The sequence below is a fragment of the Phaethon aethereus genome (genome assembly GCF_964289735.1).
Source record: "Phaethon aethereus genome assembly, chromosome: 4".
In the NCBI taxonomy this organism is placed as follows: domain Eukaryota; kingdom Metazoa; phylum Chordata; class Aves; order Phaethontiformes; family Phaethontidae; genus Phaethon; species Phaethon aethereus.
Window position 1 is genome coordinate 59,093,330 of NC_138578.1, and position 18,321 is coordinate 59,111,650.

The 18,321-nt window shown below is 36.0% G+C and overlaps 1 protein-coding gene across 1 annotated transcript in view; it reads left to right on the forward strand.

Moving 5' to 3' along the window:
• The window catches only part of PDS5A (PDS5 cohesin associated factor A), a gene marked incomplete at both ends in the record, with an annotated part of 84,332 nt that overhangs the window by 30,326 nt on the left and 35,685 nt on the right, over window positions 1-18,321 (forward strand). The window contains 9 exons of the mRNA XM_081999542.1: window positions 3,208-3,411; window positions 3,818-3,904; window positions 4,701-4,798; window positions 5,330-5,456; window positions 9,599-9,679; window positions 11,136-11,276; window positions 12,316-12,431; window positions 13,208-13,302; window positions 14,166-14,311. Coding sequence (XP_081855668.1) covers window positions 3,208-3,411; window positions 3,818-3,904; window positions 4,701-4,798; window positions 5,330-5,456; window positions 9,599-9,679; window positions 11,136-11,276; window positions 12,316-12,431; window positions 13,208-13,302; window positions 14,166-14,311 — 1,095 coding nt within the window. The remainder of the gene's footprint in view (window positions 1-3,207; window positions 3,412-3,817; window positions 3,905-4,700; window positions 4,799-5,329; window positions 5,457-9,598; window positions 9,680-11,135; window positions 11,277-12,315; window positions 12,432-13,207; window positions 13,303-14,165; window positions 14,312-18,321) is intronic.

Here is an 18,321-nt window from a genome sequence, read left to right on the forward strand (position 1 = left end):
TTGTACTTCTAAAGCCTTAAGTTCCTCTCTTGATTGTTGCTTGATAACTAATTTTTCAGTTGTGCTAGAGGGCAAGAGTACCAGTCCTTTCTAGCAGGTGTGAAGATCCAAGCATATATTGTATTTCATGTCTGGACTTTTTTTTTTTTTTTTAACAATTCATTTTGTATGTAGATTAGCAGGCATTTGGAAGTAATTCTGTTGTGTAATAACTTAATCAGTGCCAGTAGTTGCTTGGCTGTAGAGGCTACTCCTAGGCTGTAGGATTTTAGCTATAGTTAATTGCATATATTCAGGAAATGTATGGAATTATTTCGTTGAACAATGATGACAGAGTCCAACAAATTTATTGATTGTACTTAAATGCAAGTCTTTATTAGTTCCCTTTTCCCCAAATCTTATATGTGTCCTGCCACTAGCAAGAATTTACATCATGTTTTTAATCAAGGTATAGCCCTGTGTAGTTGGTTTATATATACTTTCATTATTTGTGTTATACTATGTATTTTGTGTACTGTATACATTATTAATTATTTGTATTGCTTTGGTATCTGGGATCCTAGCTAAAGATCAAGACAGTATTCTGCGCATTTTTTGTATGTGCCGTAAACAGAATATCATGCACTGAAGACTTTACACAGTAAGGCAAAAGACAGCACACAAATAGAAGCAGATGTGGGACTATAAAGAAACAATGGAGGAAACATAGATCGGTACGTTAAATAGCAGTTGCAGCTTGCCAGTGGCCCAATTACTGCCCAAGTGTTGTTTTGTAATAGAAAAGAAATATCAAGGAGTGCTTTGCAGGGAAATAGAAATAGGTTTTATGGGTATTTTCTGGCAATTTCTTCTGAATACAAGAGCAACACAGGAAAATCTGTAAAGCTGGTGTGTTTTCAAACAGGTGTGACAGTGCCAAAGAGTAGTTTCATTACTTTAATCCCAGAATATACTAAAATTTTGTTACCAAATGGGAAAGTTGTGTGTTTTCACAGCACCATGCTGCCTTACCTTGCCTGTTTTTGACATAGCAGAGAAGGGATATATGCAATAATTATGCATATTGTCATAGGAATATGAGAACCCGAAGAGAGATCTGAATCTAGGAGGGTATTCTGGTTATGAAGTTTATGATACGCATAGGGAGAAAGCAGATCAGGCTTATGAGAAAGATCAAAAGATCACTTATATAGGTTATCTATAAAATTAGTAAAAAGACTGGAAGGAACTTTAGTGGGATAAGTTTATATGGTACAGATACAGTTTATCATCAGTCTCCAGGGTAGGATCCACAGATCTTTTAGTCCTTTCTACCCTGTTCTTAAAGCCTACAGTAATAGTTACTTGAACCCCATGCTGCAAGTCCAGGCTATTTTTCCTTGTCTTGCCACCAGCAGAGTGTGTGTGGTGTGTTTTTTTTGGTTCTGCATCATGTTGGCATTGGCGGGGGGTGCTTGAGGGGGGGTGTTGGGTGTTTTGTTTTGTTTTAATCTTCCATATTGAAAGAATCTGGTAGGTTTTGAAGACTATTGTTATCTGGTTTTTTAGTTTTGGTATCTAGGAAGGACCTGTGTAACAGACAGACCTGTACTGTCAGTGGAAGGATGGTTTTGCCCTTTTAGCTACTGCTTCAAAATATAGTTTAAGAATATTTTTAGGGAAACAGGCCAATGCAGGTAGAAATTGGATTTTTGTGGGCTGTGGCTGTAAAGTTATCTTTTATTCTGTTTTGGATTTTTGTTTTTTGTTTTTTTCCCCCCGTCTCTGTTTCTTTCTTGATTTTTGGTTTTGCTATAAGTTGCTTCACAAAGAAATGTACATCTATAGAAATTGAGGAGGAGTTTTAAGTAACGTACTGTAGGAGAGGTTGCTGTCAAACATTTGTAAGATCTACTGAGTTTAAAACTGGGTTCCAAAACTCAGGGAGGAGGTAAAGCTGGAAGAATGTTTTCATGTTGGAAGCGGGGGCATGCTTAATAGCAGAGGAACAATCTTAGTATCATTTGAATGACATGATAACAAAAGAATTGTGGTAAGAATAAGAGATGTTTTTATTATCTGTGCAAGCTTAATTTCCTCTTGTGTTTTACTGTTAATATTCTAGAGGCAAATCTGACCTGTCAAGATTTATCATTGTGTTTTCTTTTATATCTCTTTAATGTCTGTACTGTGTATACTTTTGTGTAATGGGTATACTAAATCCTACCGGTATGCAGTATGGCTGTCCTTCACAATTTTAACTCTAAGGATGCTCAAGTGACATGGAGGAAGGTGACACAAAGACCGATTTGACTAAGTTCATACTAAGAATCTGTGGCATGTCTCCTAGTTCTGTGCTGAAATCCTAGAAGTCATCCTCATCCTTTAACAAATCCTATTCCAAAAGTTAAACCTGCAACTTTTTATTCCTTCAAACTAAATTTTCACTTTCAGTTTTGCCAAATCATTATGTTGAGATGTTTCAATTAGCTGGGGTTGTATAATAATTAAACAATTTTGGTGCCATTTTGTAGGAATTGGTAGTTCTTAGCTATGCTAGAAGAAACAAGGAAACCATGTAGTTGATTTTTTTCATTATATAGGTAAGGCTATAAATGCAGTTTTGAGAATGGATCTGCATATTTTACGTGAGAGATTAAATTCTTACCTGGTATCTAGTTTGTTTAAACCAGATAAAAGGATTGTGTGTATGTAAAGTAGTTCTTGAGCTCTGTGCCTTGATACAGGCAGAGTGTAAGACTGGCCTCTTAGTCTCCTCCCGAGTCTTGGCATAGGTCTTAAAGCAGCTGCATTATTCTGTGCCTTATACGTTAGGCCAGATGACTTGCAGCCCCTCATACTGTCTATACTGAGGCAAGTGCTCACTTTGAAGTGGTCTGGGGGTGCTTTGGTGAAGAGATGCTGCCACCTCCAACCTCATCGGTGTGCAGCAGTTTCTGCACTGCACCTCAGGTTAAGATTGGCAAAATAAGCAGAGCTGCAAAGCAATTTTCAGTCTCTTGGTTTAAAATACCAAGTTCAATAAGCCTTTAAGTATCAGATGAACACTTCTCTCTTTCTGATGTTAGTCATAACAAAAAATTGTAGTACTGTGATCATGCAGTGGAACACATATTGATAGCACTCTATCCTTTTAGAAAGTATTGTTTAGTAATTAGGAATAAAAGGAGAAAGTACTTGAATGGGCTTTCTTCCTGTGTTTTTCAGATGGTGGTAAAAACCTTCATGGATATGGACCAGGACTCGGAAGATGAGAAGCAGCAGTATCTCCCATTAGCCTTGCACCTTGCGTCTGAATTCTTCCTCAGGAATCCCAATAAAGATGTGCGCCTCCTTGTAGCATGTTGCTTGGCTGATATCTTTCGTATCTATGCTCCTGAAGCTCCATATACTTCCCATGACAAACTTAAGGTAAAAATGCTTTATAAAATAAAGGCTTTCTTCCTACCTCAGTCTCTTACTGTGAAAAAAACCCAAACAACCCACTACCCCCAAAAAACCCCAAGCCCGAAACCAAACAAAAAAACCCAACTGAAAAAATTTTTTTACTCACATTTATACTGATGTTCAGTTTTATTAAAGAGATGTTGCTTTAGTCCTGTGAGTCAGTGTAGTACTTTACAGGCCAGAGATGCGTAAAGGAACGCTAGATAACCAGTATCTGTGTTGGTGATCATTTTCTGTCAGTGCTTAAAAAAGACAATTTAATGTTCTCATATCATGAGTTTGTAGATGTGGGTAGATACCACTACTAAAGGGTTGTATTTTTATTCTCTGCTGAATCAAGCTTGTAAACACTTTATCGTTTTTTTGACAGGACATATTCTTGTTTATTACAAGACAACTAAAAGGCTTGGAGGACACGAAGAGCCCTCAATTTAACAGATACTTTTACTTGTTAGAGGTAACACAATAATTGTAACTTTCAGTAGATGTCGTTTGCTCTGTAAGCCTAAGAAATGTAAACACTCTTTCTCCAGATATGCCAGTCTGGGAAATTTCTTTTATTCTGTAAATCACACCAGACTCATTAAAGTTCAGTAACTTGCTGCTTTTAGTAGTTATAATTGTGTTCGCTTCTAGTAAATTCATTCAGCCTATAGTTGAGGACTTCTTGAAACGATTGGTATTTATTAACGTTTAGCCTTTATGTTACAATTCTATGCATTGGTTTTTGTGTCATGCACCCTTAAGGTTGTATTACATCATCAAGAGAGACTTTCAAATGCTGATTAAAATGCATACCTGCTAATATTGATGATGGGAGAAGAAATATAAGATTTTGGTTTAAAAACATTAGAAAAACCTACTTTCAAGAAGTATGGGGGTTTTATCCGTGTTGATTTAGAAACAGTATTTTGTTCGTAAATGTTTTATTGATGTTTAAAACTGTATTGTTTCATAGCACGAAGAAAAAAGTCTAGAAACATGCACTTATATTAACGATTTCTGTCAATCTGCTTTTATACATAAGAAATCAGATTATTTTATATTTATTTTTTTCTCGATGTTTATTGCAAAGCCCCTTTTGTTTTAAGAGATCTTTACATGTAAAGCAAATATCCAGTCTCTTTCCCCAAAGGATTTACAATCTATTGTATGATATTTTTTCTTAAATAGAAAAAATATGACTAAAATGGTTATATTTATGTGACTTAATGTGAAGTTGTAATATCCTGAATATCCTTTTTTTGTTTTAGAATTTAGCTTGGGTTAAATCTTACAACATCTGCTTTGAGTTGGAAGATTGCAATGAAATTTTTATTCAGCTTTTTAGGACTCTTTTTTCAGTTATCAAGTAAGTTGAATCGGTTCAATTATATTAAACTGTCAAAATATCATCAGTTGCAGGGACAGATTGAATCCTTGCATAGTCTACAAATAAATATGTCTGGGTAGAACAAGTTTTTATCCTGCAAACAAAGAGATACAGGGAAAGCAAATGAGTGCAAATTACTGGAGGGGTGTGTGTCTAAAAGTAGTAGACATGCTTTAAAATGTCTTGTCCATGTTACAACAGTATACTTAATTCTGACTCATTTATCTACATTTGTATTTCCACGGTTGTTTTGTGGTTTTTTGTGATTTTTTTTAGGTTTTTGTTGTTGTTGTTGGTTTTGGGTTTTTTTTCCAGTTCGTAAAGCAAAAGTAGTGCATTCTAGGATTTTCAAGCTTTCTGTGAGAAGAAAGGCACATAAAATTGAGGTTTGGGATGTGGAGAGCGTAAGGGAGGGCAAGCTGGATAGCGTTAGACATTGTTTCTTAACAGTACTGTTAATATTTGCAGAGTATGAAAATTTAGCATTGATAATGTTGTTTATCATCTTAGTAATAGCCACAACCAGAAGGTACAAATGCATATGCTGGATTTGATGAGTTCTATCATCATGGAAGGCGATGGAGTAACTCAGGAGCTGCTGGACTCGATTTTGATTAACCTCATTCCTGCACACAAGGTTTGCAAAGTAAAATACTATAGTAGTATACCATTATAAAAATAATTTTTACTGCCTTTTCCTTGTTGTTTATCTCTCTACACACTTTAGCCATCATGACTGTTTTTGGTCATGTCCCTCCCCGCCCTCCCCCCCCCCCCCCCCCCCCCCCCCGCCTTGTAACAGTGGATTGAAAATTTCCTTTAGGAATTGTTTGGTGCTGTTCATTAGCTGTGTCTAGATTATTCAGTATCAAGAGATTATGTATACTTGCCACATCAGGAACTCTGTACTGAAACAGATATAAATTATTTTCAAGCAAATGTAATATGTAATGGAAAACACTATATTTTAAGGGGTGTTGTTTGGTTTTTTTTTGATTTGTTGGGGTTTTTTTTGATTGAAAAGATGTGAAGTATTTTTTTATTAAAAAAAAAATAGGAAAGGGAAGAGAAATACCTTCCCAAGACTTCTGTGGTGACCTGATGCTTGCCTTACCTTGCCAGTCAGATTCCCCTCCACCTCCCTAGGTTCACCACCCACCCAGTGTCCTTCCCTCTTAAACTTTTCTTTTAATAAAACCTAATTATTACCTGAAGTGTATTACTTCTTTTGTTGTTGTTACTGGTTTGTTTTTTTCCTTTGTTTATTTAGTTAGTTAGTTAGTTGTTTGCTTTTAGTGCTCCATATTATTTTACGACTTCCATGATCTTTCTGCCCTTTGCAGAGTTCAGCATCTCTTTAACTCACCTATAAATGACCCTTCTGCTCTTCCTAGAGGAGTCTTGTGTGAGCCCCCCTAGCAGATTGCTGCTGTCATGGAGGTGTTGTCTTTACACAGCTACTTCAACAGGTTTTTCAGAGACTCCCCAGTCAGCTTCATGAACTGTCACATACTTGTTACTGGTTGCTGGATCTGCAGTTGAGTTATTGAATACCTTTACCATAATGTCTAAATACAGTTGAAAGGAGAATAAACAGAACTCTCTTGGCTGTGAAATCAGGAAAAGCAAGATGCAGGCTGGTGTTGCTTTGCATTGACCAAGAAAATTCCCTTGCTAAAACACTTGTGCTTCTTACTGACAATTGTATGGCGAACTGTAAGTTTCAGTTATGAACTACAGTAAATGAACTATACTCTGATTACCAAGTATGTGTTTCTGTTTGTTCATTAATTTAAAGTAATGACAGAATTAAAGCAGCTCCATCCATGACTACATAATTAAAGTTAAATTAGCACATAAAAGCAGGGATTATTCCTTTGGTTACCTAAAGAGGGAGAATTAATGGAAATGTATAGTGCAGGAGTAACTAAGCTGTAGCCATTGTCATTTACCTGTGAAATCTAAGCAATGAGTGTGTAAAAGTATCTGTTGTCTGAGGGCAGTTTGCAATCCTTCTTTCGTGACCATGAGATGGGAATATCATTTTATCAACTAATTGCTATTAACAGCAATGAGATGATGTCTTATTAAAACTGCTAACAGGAGGAGAGGCCTATTATTCATAACAATAGAAGAGGAATCCTTTTGAAAATACACGGTTCTTTGTCAGTTGTTTCTACACAATTACAGGCAATAGAGATCAGGAGTGGAAATAGAGGAGTGGAGATGTATATGTCAGGTGCTGGGTGATGCTGTTAATAGTGGGCATTCCTCTGAGGCTGTGAAGACCTGGTAAAACTTGTTCAGCAGAACAGTGTATTGTGACTACTTGGTGTAGGGAAAGTAAAAGTGAATACGATCCTTTAGCATTAACAGAATTAGCTTTATCATATCATTTTGCCTAATGAAGGAAATTTTCAACAAAGGGCTCTGATAAAGAAGGAGGTAAACTTGGTGTAAATATTGGGTTGTACTGCATATTTAGTATCTCTTAGAGGACTGGTGGCAGTCCTTACTGGCTCTTGGCCATCATGACCGAGAAAATAATGTGCTGTAGCCACTGCTCAGTATTATGCTTTGGTCAGTGTTTCCATCTATTTTAACTTGTTTGTTTCCTGTAACAACAGAACTCAAACTACTGCTTTACCGTGGTAGTTTAAAAAACGCACTGAAGTTCTTTTGTCTGCTCTGCCTAGCAGAGTGACTGTGGCAATAATGTTTTTTTCTTTTCATGAACGGATCTCCTGGGAAATTCTGTGATTATATTAATTGTTTGTCCTTAGGTATGTAAATCAGCACCACAGCTTGAAAAGCACAGTTTATTTTCTTGAGGAGAACATTCAATAACAATACTTTTGTGTCTGTGCAGAGCAATTGAATGCTAGTCATTCTCTGCTATGACATAATAAAAGTATCAGTGTGGCTAGACTGTTACGCTTAATGGACGTTTGTCTTTGTAAAGGAGCTGAAATACGTATTTTGGATAATCTATTCCTTTTGGAGGAGGTTGTTTGGTTTTGTTTTTTTAGACTCTCTTACATTGTGTAAGACAATACTGCAGTAAAAAAAGAGAAATATACCAGTACCTAGACATGAAGTAGAGTCTACCTCAGCATCTAAATTATATTCATTTGTAGCTCCATTGTCAGTACAGTGGCTTTACTGCACATTGTTCTCCCTGTGTGTGCTAATGTGGCTCTCCTCTAGTAAATCCATGTTTTCAATAGCAGTATGGTATGTCACATTTTGCTCAGACCACCTGTGGCCTCAAACTGTAGTTATTTTTATTGAGTTTAAAACCAGTGCTATTTAGTCAATATATTTATTCACACTCTTACTATCGAGGTTATTCCTCAAAAACATATATTTCATGTATTTAAAATCAGTATTTTCTTCTGCATCCTCTACAGCATGGCCAATCCAGATCTTCAAGGTTATTTCCCTGCCCCCATTTATTTATTTATTATTAATAGTTGTTTATTTTATCAATATATATGTCTTTCCTAGGCTGTTTCAGTGTTTGGTCTCTTCAGTATTTGGGGGGATGTTGGTGTTTGGATTGTTTGTTTGTTTGTTTTGTTTATTTTGTGGATTTTTTTTTTTTTTTTTTTTTTTGGGGGGGGCTTTGGTGAGCCTGTCGGGGGGGGGGGGGAACCAGCACAATTTAATTGCAAGAAATCTTTGAAGCTGTATTGAAGATCTAGATAAAATATATTTTCTGTATGAGGTTGGCAGTCCTTTAGTTTAATACAGACATACCTGCCAACAAGATTTGAATCATGGTCTGGTTTGGAGAGAAACTGTTTTGTTTTTAATTTGAGAAGAGCTTATACATATCTGTCTGCCTTCTGTAATGAGACATCAGTTTAGTGCTGTGGTGACTGAGGAGATATTTGTTTGAGCTTTTGGCCATTTGTTTCTCTTTACTATCAGTTGATGAACTGTCTTCCGGTTTGTCATCTCATCAGCTAAAAGAACATGAGGGGGTCACTCTCAATGTAGACTTGCCAAATACTGTCTTTCCAAGAATCAGTCATCCTTAGGCTTTACCTGTATTTTGTCTGCAGTCATTTGTAATTTTCAGGGCAATCAGCTAATCCACTTTTCCTTTTTTTACCCCCCTTTTTTTTTTTCCCCTCCAAGCTGCATTAATCCCTAGATGAGATGAGATACTGCATATTGGATTTTCTGCAGATTTGGACAGTCACATTTTTCAGATGTGCAGTTACATTCCTTGTCTTGATCAAGAGTAATAAAAACAATGTTCAGATTTGATATGTTGCAATCAAATGTTTACTTGGAAAGTTTGCAGCTAACTCTGCCCATGGATAGGTGCTTTCTGTGGGCTATCTTGGAGCATGCAGTACAGTCCGTGGAGAATTCAGTGCACAGTTTTACCCTCCAGGCAAGGCTGAACTTTGCTACAGGTGTACCTTTAATGGGTATGTGAGGGGGAAACAAAAACAAATTTAGATAGTAAGTTAGACCAGTTCATTTTTCAGTGGCAAAATTTGGTGCACGTTAATTATCAAAGTATGGAGGTGTGGTAGTGTTTCTTCAAAATTTTGAATGTGATTGCATGTGAAAACTTTTCATAGATACGAATACAATGCTAAAGGTAGCAACTGGAATGATAAAGTCTTAGAAGAATGTGCAGGAAGTGATGGTTTTGGGTTAGATTTCTTTGTGTGAAAAACTGGTTTTAAGATTTTTCTAAGTCAAAGTAATCTGAAATAGTTTGTGTCTCTAAAATTTTATTTTTTTTTTAATCTTTTTCAGAACCTTAATAAACAAGCATTTGATCTTGCAAAAGTCCTGTTGAAAAGGACCGTCCAGACCATTGAACCGTGTATTGCCAATGTATGTAAATTAATTAATCCATGTTACCTACAAGTAACAAGTGTTCTTGTTACTGTCTTGATTTACTGGAGATTTGTTTGTTTGTTTTAAAAATATTGTTTATAAAAGTCACATTTTGTAATGCAGCTACAAGAATACCATTTTCCAAATAGGATATTAAAGTATGTGAAGTGTTTCAAATAAGTGAAGAGGAAATGAATTTTTACGCATATCAGTCTAAAGTTAAGCCTAAATCTAGGCTGTGAAAATAGATGACCACCAAAAAAATCCTCTTGTAACAAAAGGAATTGTTAGTACTTCAATGTTCAGCAACCGGACAGCCTCATTTCATACCAAGCTTTAGGACGAAGCATTTCAAACTACCATCTCTTTACTAGAATAATTTCTTTCCATCCTAAACTTCTTTTAGTCATAAAGACTAAAAGAATTGAGTTTTTTACAAGGTTTCCTTCTACTATAACTCCTTCTGTTGAATGTCAATGTTGTATGTTCTACCTATTAAAATAGTTACTACCATCTTGTGGGGGATGTAGTCTGGTCTATTCTGTTGCCTGCCTTCGGTGCTGAAGCCAGTAGATTTCTTAAAAGTTAGTATTTTAAAAAGGGAATTGGGCAAATTCATAAAAGATTAATCAGTAAGTATTTAAAAGCTGAAGGAGTCTCACTAACAAGTACCACTTTCCAATTCCTCTGTTTCTTTAAGCTTTTGTAATTAGTCATAGCTGGAAACAGCATAGTGCATAGGGTGACCTTTGAGTTGATTTAGTGTTATTCTTCTTACTTTCTTATTCAAGTGTGTAATAGCTTTGTAGCATTTGCACTGCTCAAATAATGTTGATATAAACCCACAGTACTAATAGGAAGTATATCAAGCATATTAAAATTTAACAAATCAAAAAGAAATAATTCGTATTTTAGGCTAGTTTGTTTTTTTCTGTTAGATGACTAACAATCTTGATATATTACCGTCAAATATCACAAAACATATTATAAAGTCATCTGACATGCTTTAAAATAGATTAAAAGTAGAGAAGCTTCTTTTTTCAACATTTGGTGATGTTCAGTTTGGATTAGTTTTAAATAGTAAGAAAATTAAAAATAAGATACTGATTTTTTTTCAACTTCTACAGGATGAATATACATTTTAAATTAACAGTTTTTTCACTAACTGTTAATTTTGCCTGAGAGATTGTTATTGATATTTTAAATTATCACATTGCCATGAATTAATTGATTCTGATGGAAATAATAGACCTGAGTTATGAAGGATGTTTGTTTGTAATTTGCTTGAGCTAAAACTGTCAGGGTGAAATGCTTTGATGTAATGAAAAAATGTGTATTGAGTACCTTTCATTAGAATTAAAGTCTTAATGGTACTACATTAAAATAATTTTTTTAAAAATTAAATTAATTAAAATAAAGGAAAATCTGCTAAATAATATTGTTTGCATTCTAGTTTTTTAACCAGGTTCTGGTACTGGGAAAGTCTTCAGTAAGTGACTTATCAGAACATGTGTTTGACTTGATACAAGAGCTTTTTGCCATAGATCCTCACTTACTGCTGTCTGTCATGCCACAGCTTGAATTCAAGCTGAAGGTAGGTTACAATGTAGCTTTGGGCAAGTAATAAGATTTGTGTGGATATCAAGAGTGCAGACCTGTAGATTTAATAAGTGTTCTACTGGGGGGATAAAAATTTTATCTTTATCACTTTAAATGTAGTATTGAAAGAAGGACACTGGAAAGTTATATACAATTGTGTGCTTTCTGTGCTTGCAAACGTCTATTATGCACACAAAATATATATTCATAATAATGATAAATTCATATGATCTAGTGCAAAAGGTACATGTACTTAATCTTTGGATTTCACCTGAAATTTGTAAAGTAATTAGGCTGTGGTTGGCTTACCTCATTAAATGCAAGTGCGTCACCTTCAGTATTGATTTGCAGGATTTTCTTTAGTGGAATAATGTTTTAATAATAGAGGAAGTATTTCCAAATATTTTCTCAGATTTGTCATAGTCAGCTAATAAGTCCGTTGACTTCTTTTGAATCCTTGGAAATAGTTAATTTATTCTGATTTGCAGATTTGCTTTGTTTTTTTAATTAAAAAGCTATTTGTGTTTCATAAGATTGTAAGAGATATAATAAGATATATCATGTGTGTGCATGTACACACAGGATATAGTGGCAACAAACAAAAATAACCAAGAAATATTTATTTGGTGAAAGTACATATATCTTTTATTAGTGCAGGTCTGTTTATAACAGCTTAATTGGTGTCTTTTCCACACACACGAAATAGAGTATGTTTTAAAACAAAAATAAGATCATTCATTGCTGAAATTGTAAGGGATATATGTTATTCAAACTACTGTACATGAGTTTTCATTCCTGAAAGAAGGAATTTTCAAAGCAGAGTCATCTATTCAGTGGCTGTAATATGTTAACTTAATAGGAATTTTTACTCATATTCATCTAATAATCTAATTAGGGGGACTGAGGTTTATCACAAGTTATTTCAAACTCACTTTTTAGTCTAACTTATAAAAGCAGTAGGAAAAAGAAGCCAAAAATTATTAAGGTATTATGGAAAATTATTTACAATTTCTTTTTCATGTTTTGATTTTTAGAGCAATGATGGAGAAGAACGTTTGGCTGTTGTTCGACTTCTGGCTAAACTCTTTGGCTCCAAAGATTCTGATCTGGCCACACAAAATCGTCCTCTTTGGCAGTGCTTTCTTGGACGGTAAGAGAAATGGGGATAGAATTCTGAATTTCTGTTCTTTGTGTTCTGAATTTGCTGATAGTATTTCATTTTTCATCGTGTTTTTAGAGGATGTAACTATTTGTATTTGAACAAGTTCTTTTGTTAAATCTTCAAAGCAGAGAATTGCATACAGTTATATTTTAGAATGAAGAAGCCTGAAGGACTGCTGCTATATTGCTGTCAGTTATGGAAATATGTGTTAGATAGCACATTACATACATAGCAGAAATTACACAATGGATATGCCAACATTGTCTGAGATTTCATACTGTTCAGCTACATCTGTGACTATATCTGTTTTATTTGGCATTTACCATTTCGAGTGAAGAGATGTTTCCTTTTAAGTAAATATAGAAACTTATCCTTTTTTAAAAAGCAAGTGTTTTCAAATGGTACATGTTATATGAGGATTTATATTTTTATAATTTCGTATGGATGTGTACACATGCACACACACACAGTTGACAGTGTATGGAGAATAATGTTCAAAAGTTAATGGGCAAAATCCACTGGGTCAATATTTCATCTGCATATAGTGTATTCATCCTGACTTAATTTTCAAAAAAACAATGTAAAAATTTGTATGAGGTACTTTATGGAGATAAATTCAAAACATTTCTACTGTATTATTTTGCCATATAAAAGTATTCTAATAGTTAATGGAACATACTATCAACACATATTACTACATAGAGAATAATCTTGATTTGCAAAGATAATTAAAAATTAACATTCATCGTCTTCTATTCCTCTAGGTTCAATGACATCCATGTCCCTGTGAGATTAGAGAGTGTGAAATTTGCCAGTCATTGTTTAATGAACCATCCAGACTTAGCAAAAGACCTCACTGGTGAGATGCTCATACAGGGGTTTAGAATAATTTAAGAAATGAGTAAGGAAGAATGTAATTCTTTCTGTATCTAGCAGTATAGTTCTAAAATGTATCAAGTACAATCAATGCTTGATGCTGGACGGAAGAGCTAACTACTAATTGCTTTCTGCTGAAGACAAGTGCTAGTTATTAGAAAGAGTGTGTGACGTTGTGTGTACTTTGTCGGAGTGAGTCTTTAAGAAGCTACACATTGTAGAATGAGTTTTAAAGTAATTTCAGAGTCTAATGAAACTTTTGGCAAGTCAAAGCAAATATTGGTGCAACAGCTTGATTTATTTTTGGAAATAGTCAGCGTGTTCCTCAGTATTCTTTTCCACTGAGTTTAGAAAATGCCATTGTGCTGATCTAAACGATGAAGTTTCTTTCTTCACTTCAGCAGAATTCAAGACTTAACTGAAAATTCTGTTCTTTTTTGATGCAAGCTAACCTAGAGCAATCGTCAGTATTTTTAATTTATTATTTACCTTCTTAGCACTTTGGGAATGAGAGTCTCTGCTCTTTTTATTTCTTATTACTCCCCCACCCCACTTTATTTTTCATATATTCTAATCAGCTTTATTTCACCTCATTGCTTGTTGAAATTAGGTTATTGTAAAAGCTATTAACTTTTATATTCTTCTGATATTTATAGTTACATAATTGTTTTACATTTAACATAGAAAGTGCTGGAACAGATGTTTCCTGTAGGCAGTTATATGTTTAATAGATTATATGGTTGTGATGTGTGACTGACATTTAATTGTTTTAACATTATTAATAAATCTGGATGCAACATATCTACATAAAAAAGCCAAGCTTTTCATTGTTTCTGATCATAACAGAATATTTGAAGGTTAGATCACATGACCCAGAAGAAGCCATTCGACATGATGTTATTGTTACAATTATTACTGCGGGCAAGAGAGATCTTTCTTTAGTCAATGACCAGCTGCTTGGCTTTGTAAGAGAAAGAACGCTAGACAAGCGGGTAAGTGTTAATATTTATTTTCAGGAATATTTGCTTCTAATACAATTTGGTAAAAGTACAACCAAGAAACAAAGCCACAGAAACAGAGAATCTTAGAGTTGACTATTAATTAGAATGCTGCGGGGGAAAAAATAATTTTCTTACCAGAACATCTTAATGTAGATTCCCTGTTATGGAAGCACCAATCAAGTGTTGTCAAGCAAATAAGATGATTGACTTGTGTGGAACACAATCATATTGTAAGAACATAAGATTTGCCATGTATGTTTACGCATAAGGTCCCTATAGCCCAGTATAGTTCTCATAGTGGTCAGTTTTGGCTTCCAGCAAATTGTGATTTAAGGATTTCTTAAATCTGCTTGATCATATTCATCATAGCTTTCAATGGAACTTTATTCCATGAATTTATCAAGTTCTTTCTTGAACTTACTTGTACGTTATAAGCATCCATAGCATCTGCATCAGTAAATTCAAGTTTAATGCGTATGTAGAAGAAGTAACTTCACCTGTTTGTTTTAAACTTGTCTGATAATTTCACTGGGTATCTTACAGTTCTTGCATTGTATAAAATAATAAATATTCTTATGCCCGCTTAAGATTAGTAAATATGTACACCATATCTTCTTCATTCCTTTGCTTTCCAAGCTAAAGAATCACCTGATTAACTTCTACACAAATTGATTATTGCATATTTCTGATCATTCTTGTCTGGTTGTTCTACATCCTATTGGAATCAAGGTGACCAGACTTGGCCGTGGCATTCAAGATGTGCACTGTGTTGTGTACATACTTTATGATTTTTTTTTCTTATTCTTTAACATTCTGTTTGTCTTATATGCTATTTCTGAGCACTGAGATGACAATTCTGGAAAGCATGTTGACTTCAATATCTTTCCTGATGAAATGCCTAATACTATACATGCAGAGTTAATGTAGGTGGGAAAACCTGGCCTTAATCTGAATTTCTTTCACTTTATATTGTAATGATTCAGTAGCGTCACATCTTTCTGCAATTCCTCATTTAATGTTAGATCTGACTACCTCAGTAAACTTTATACATACTGTTCAGTTAATTTTCTAATAATTTTTCATATGTTAAGTGTCACAAATTCCCTTCTGACTCCATCAGTAGGTTCCCTTTTCTCCCTTAATTGTGAAAGCTAGTCATTTATTTCCACCCATTGGCTTCTGTGTTAATAATTAATTCACAACAGGATTTTGATTTTAAGATCCTCTGGTGTGAGACATTGTTGGAAGTTTTTTGGGATCCTAAAGCATTTTACTGATGTAATTGTGGGTCTGCTAAATTTTTTTTTTTCTTAGACAAAACTTCCCATTATGTGAAGTGTAATGACTCATTCCCATAACTTCATTTTTCAGCAGTGTCTACTCTTTGTTGTTGTTACTGTTTTGTTTCAACCTGTTTGCCCATTCAAAATCAGAGGTTCTGGGGAGCGGCACTGTGTTCCTCTTGGGACCCTTTGGTTTCTTTCGCATTTGCTGTGTTCACTTTGTTCATCGATAGACTGCAGTAACAGACTAGTTAAGTTAGTATTTGCCATATCATTTCTAAATTCCTGCAAAAGTCATGGATTGGATACCACCTGGTCTTAATGATTTTGTCGCTGCTCATTTTATTAATTTGTTTTAAAATGTATTCTGAAATCTCTTCAGACCTCTCTCCTGGAATAAATCTTGTTTGTCTTTCATCCCTACAAAAGGGTCTGGAAGGCTTTCTGCTTCTGGAGGCTTTGGTGAAGATGATTAATTAGTATGCTTTTAATAATTCGGTTCTGAAACTTTTGCCATGCTTCATCAAGGATTTACCTTCAACTTGCCAGAGCTTATACTCTTTCCTGTTTACATTCTTTTGGATGTGGCTCCATGCTCTTTGGAGGGTGATGTTTTAATAGCAGACTTCACAGTGCTGTGTTTTTGTTATTGTTCCTTTTTGATGGGGGCATCCTTTCTGTAATCTATATAATTCTAGCTAGTTTAATTATTTTAAAACAATTTTCTCTTTTTTACGTTCCCCTTCTAAAATGAGAATGTTAATGTAATGGATTTTCAGAAAAGGATGCCATCTTTGCACAAAGAGAAATAGTGGTTTTGAGTATGTTCACTATTATAAAGCAGCTCTTCAATTAGCCGTAACTGCAGCTTGACCTTGCACGTTTCCTGGGAGTGAGTAGGACCACCTTTCTTCTTTTTCAGCCATTAAAAAAACATGTCCAAAAAGTCATCTATGAGATCTAAAAACTTTCAGTGTAACCACCACTTCCCACTGGGATTTATACCTAGTCAGAATGGGATGATTGTTATTGTGCCTTCTACATAGTGTCTCTCTTTTCCTTTAGCATGTCACCATCAGTAAGAGGCCATCAGCTCTACAGCTGTATTTGTCATTTCTATGGAGCTAGGGATTTCAGTTCATGTAGCCTTAAACCCAATGTGGTGCTTCTTAATGTTCCTGATGTGTTTGACTCTGTGATTTCACACCAGTCATCGGTTTGATGATACTACATTTAAAGGTTAGGTGCCTTTTTAGGCACTCATCAGTGAAGAAAAACTTCACCTCTAGATGATGTTTCTCTTACAAAAATCTCTGGAGAGAGCTTCATTTCTCCTAAGGAGAAATGAAAATTGAGGATTGACTAGAAATAACTACAACAAATACTTAGCATTTGAAGATTTAAAGGGGGTAGAGAGGAGGACCCTGGGAACTACCAACCTGTGAGCCTCACCTTTGTGCCTGGGAAGATCATGGAACAGATCCTCCTAGAAGCTATGCTAAAGCACCTGAAGGTGATTCAAGAGAATCCAGTATGGCTTCACCAAGGGCAAGTCCTGCCTGACCAACCTAGTAGCCTTCTCTGATGGAGTGACCACATCAATGGACAAGGGAAAAGCTACCGATGTCTATCTGGACTTCTGTAAGGCCTTTGACATGCTCCCCCACAACATCTTTCTCTCTAAATTGGAGAGCTAGGGATTTGATGAGTGGACTGTTGGGTGGATGAGGAATTGGTTGGATGGTCACATCCAGAGGGTAGTGGTCAATGGCTCAATGTCCAGATGGAGATTGGTGACGAGCAATGTCCCTCCTCCGTATTGGAACCAGTACTCTTTAATATCTTCATCAATGACATAGACAGTGGGATCGAGTGCACCCTCAGCAAGTTTGCAGACAAGACCAAGCTGAGTGGTGTAGTTGATGCACCTGAGGGATGGGATGCTATCCAGAGGGACCTGGACAACCTTGAGAAGTAGGCCTGTGTGAACCTCATGAGGTTCAATAACGCCATGTGTAGGGTCCTGCACCTGGGTCGGGGCCACCCCTGGTATTGATACAGGCTGGGGGATGAAGGGATTGAGAGCAGCCCTGCCAAGAAGGACTTGGGGGTACTGCTGGACGAAAGGCTGGACATGAGCCGGCAGTGTGCGCTTACAGCCCAGAAGGCCAACCGTATCCTGGGCTGCATCCAAAGCAGCATGGCCAGCAGGTCAAGGGAGGGGATTGTGCCCCTCTATTCTGCTCTGAAGAGACCCCACCTGGAGTACTGCATCCAGCTCTGGAGCCCTCAGCACAGGAAAGACATGGACCTGTTGGAGAGGGTCCAGCAGAGGCCACAAAACCTATCCGAGGGATGGAACACCTCTCCTCTGAGGACAGGCTGAGAGAGTTAGGGTGGTTCATCCTGGAGACGAGAAGGCTCCGGGGGGACCCTGTTGCAGCCTTTCATCACTTCAAAGGGGCTTATAAGAAAGATGGGGACAGACTTTTTAGCAATAGGACAAGGGGTAATGGTTTTAAACTAAAAGAGGGTAGATTTTGACTAGATGTAAGGACGAAATTTTTCACAATGAGGGTGGTGAAACCCTGGCATAGGTTGCCCAGAGAGGTGGTAGATGCCCCATCCCTGGAAAGATTCAAGGTCAGGTTGGACAGAGCTCTGAGCAACCTGATCTAGTTGAATATGTCCCTGTTCACTGCAGGGGCATTGGACTAC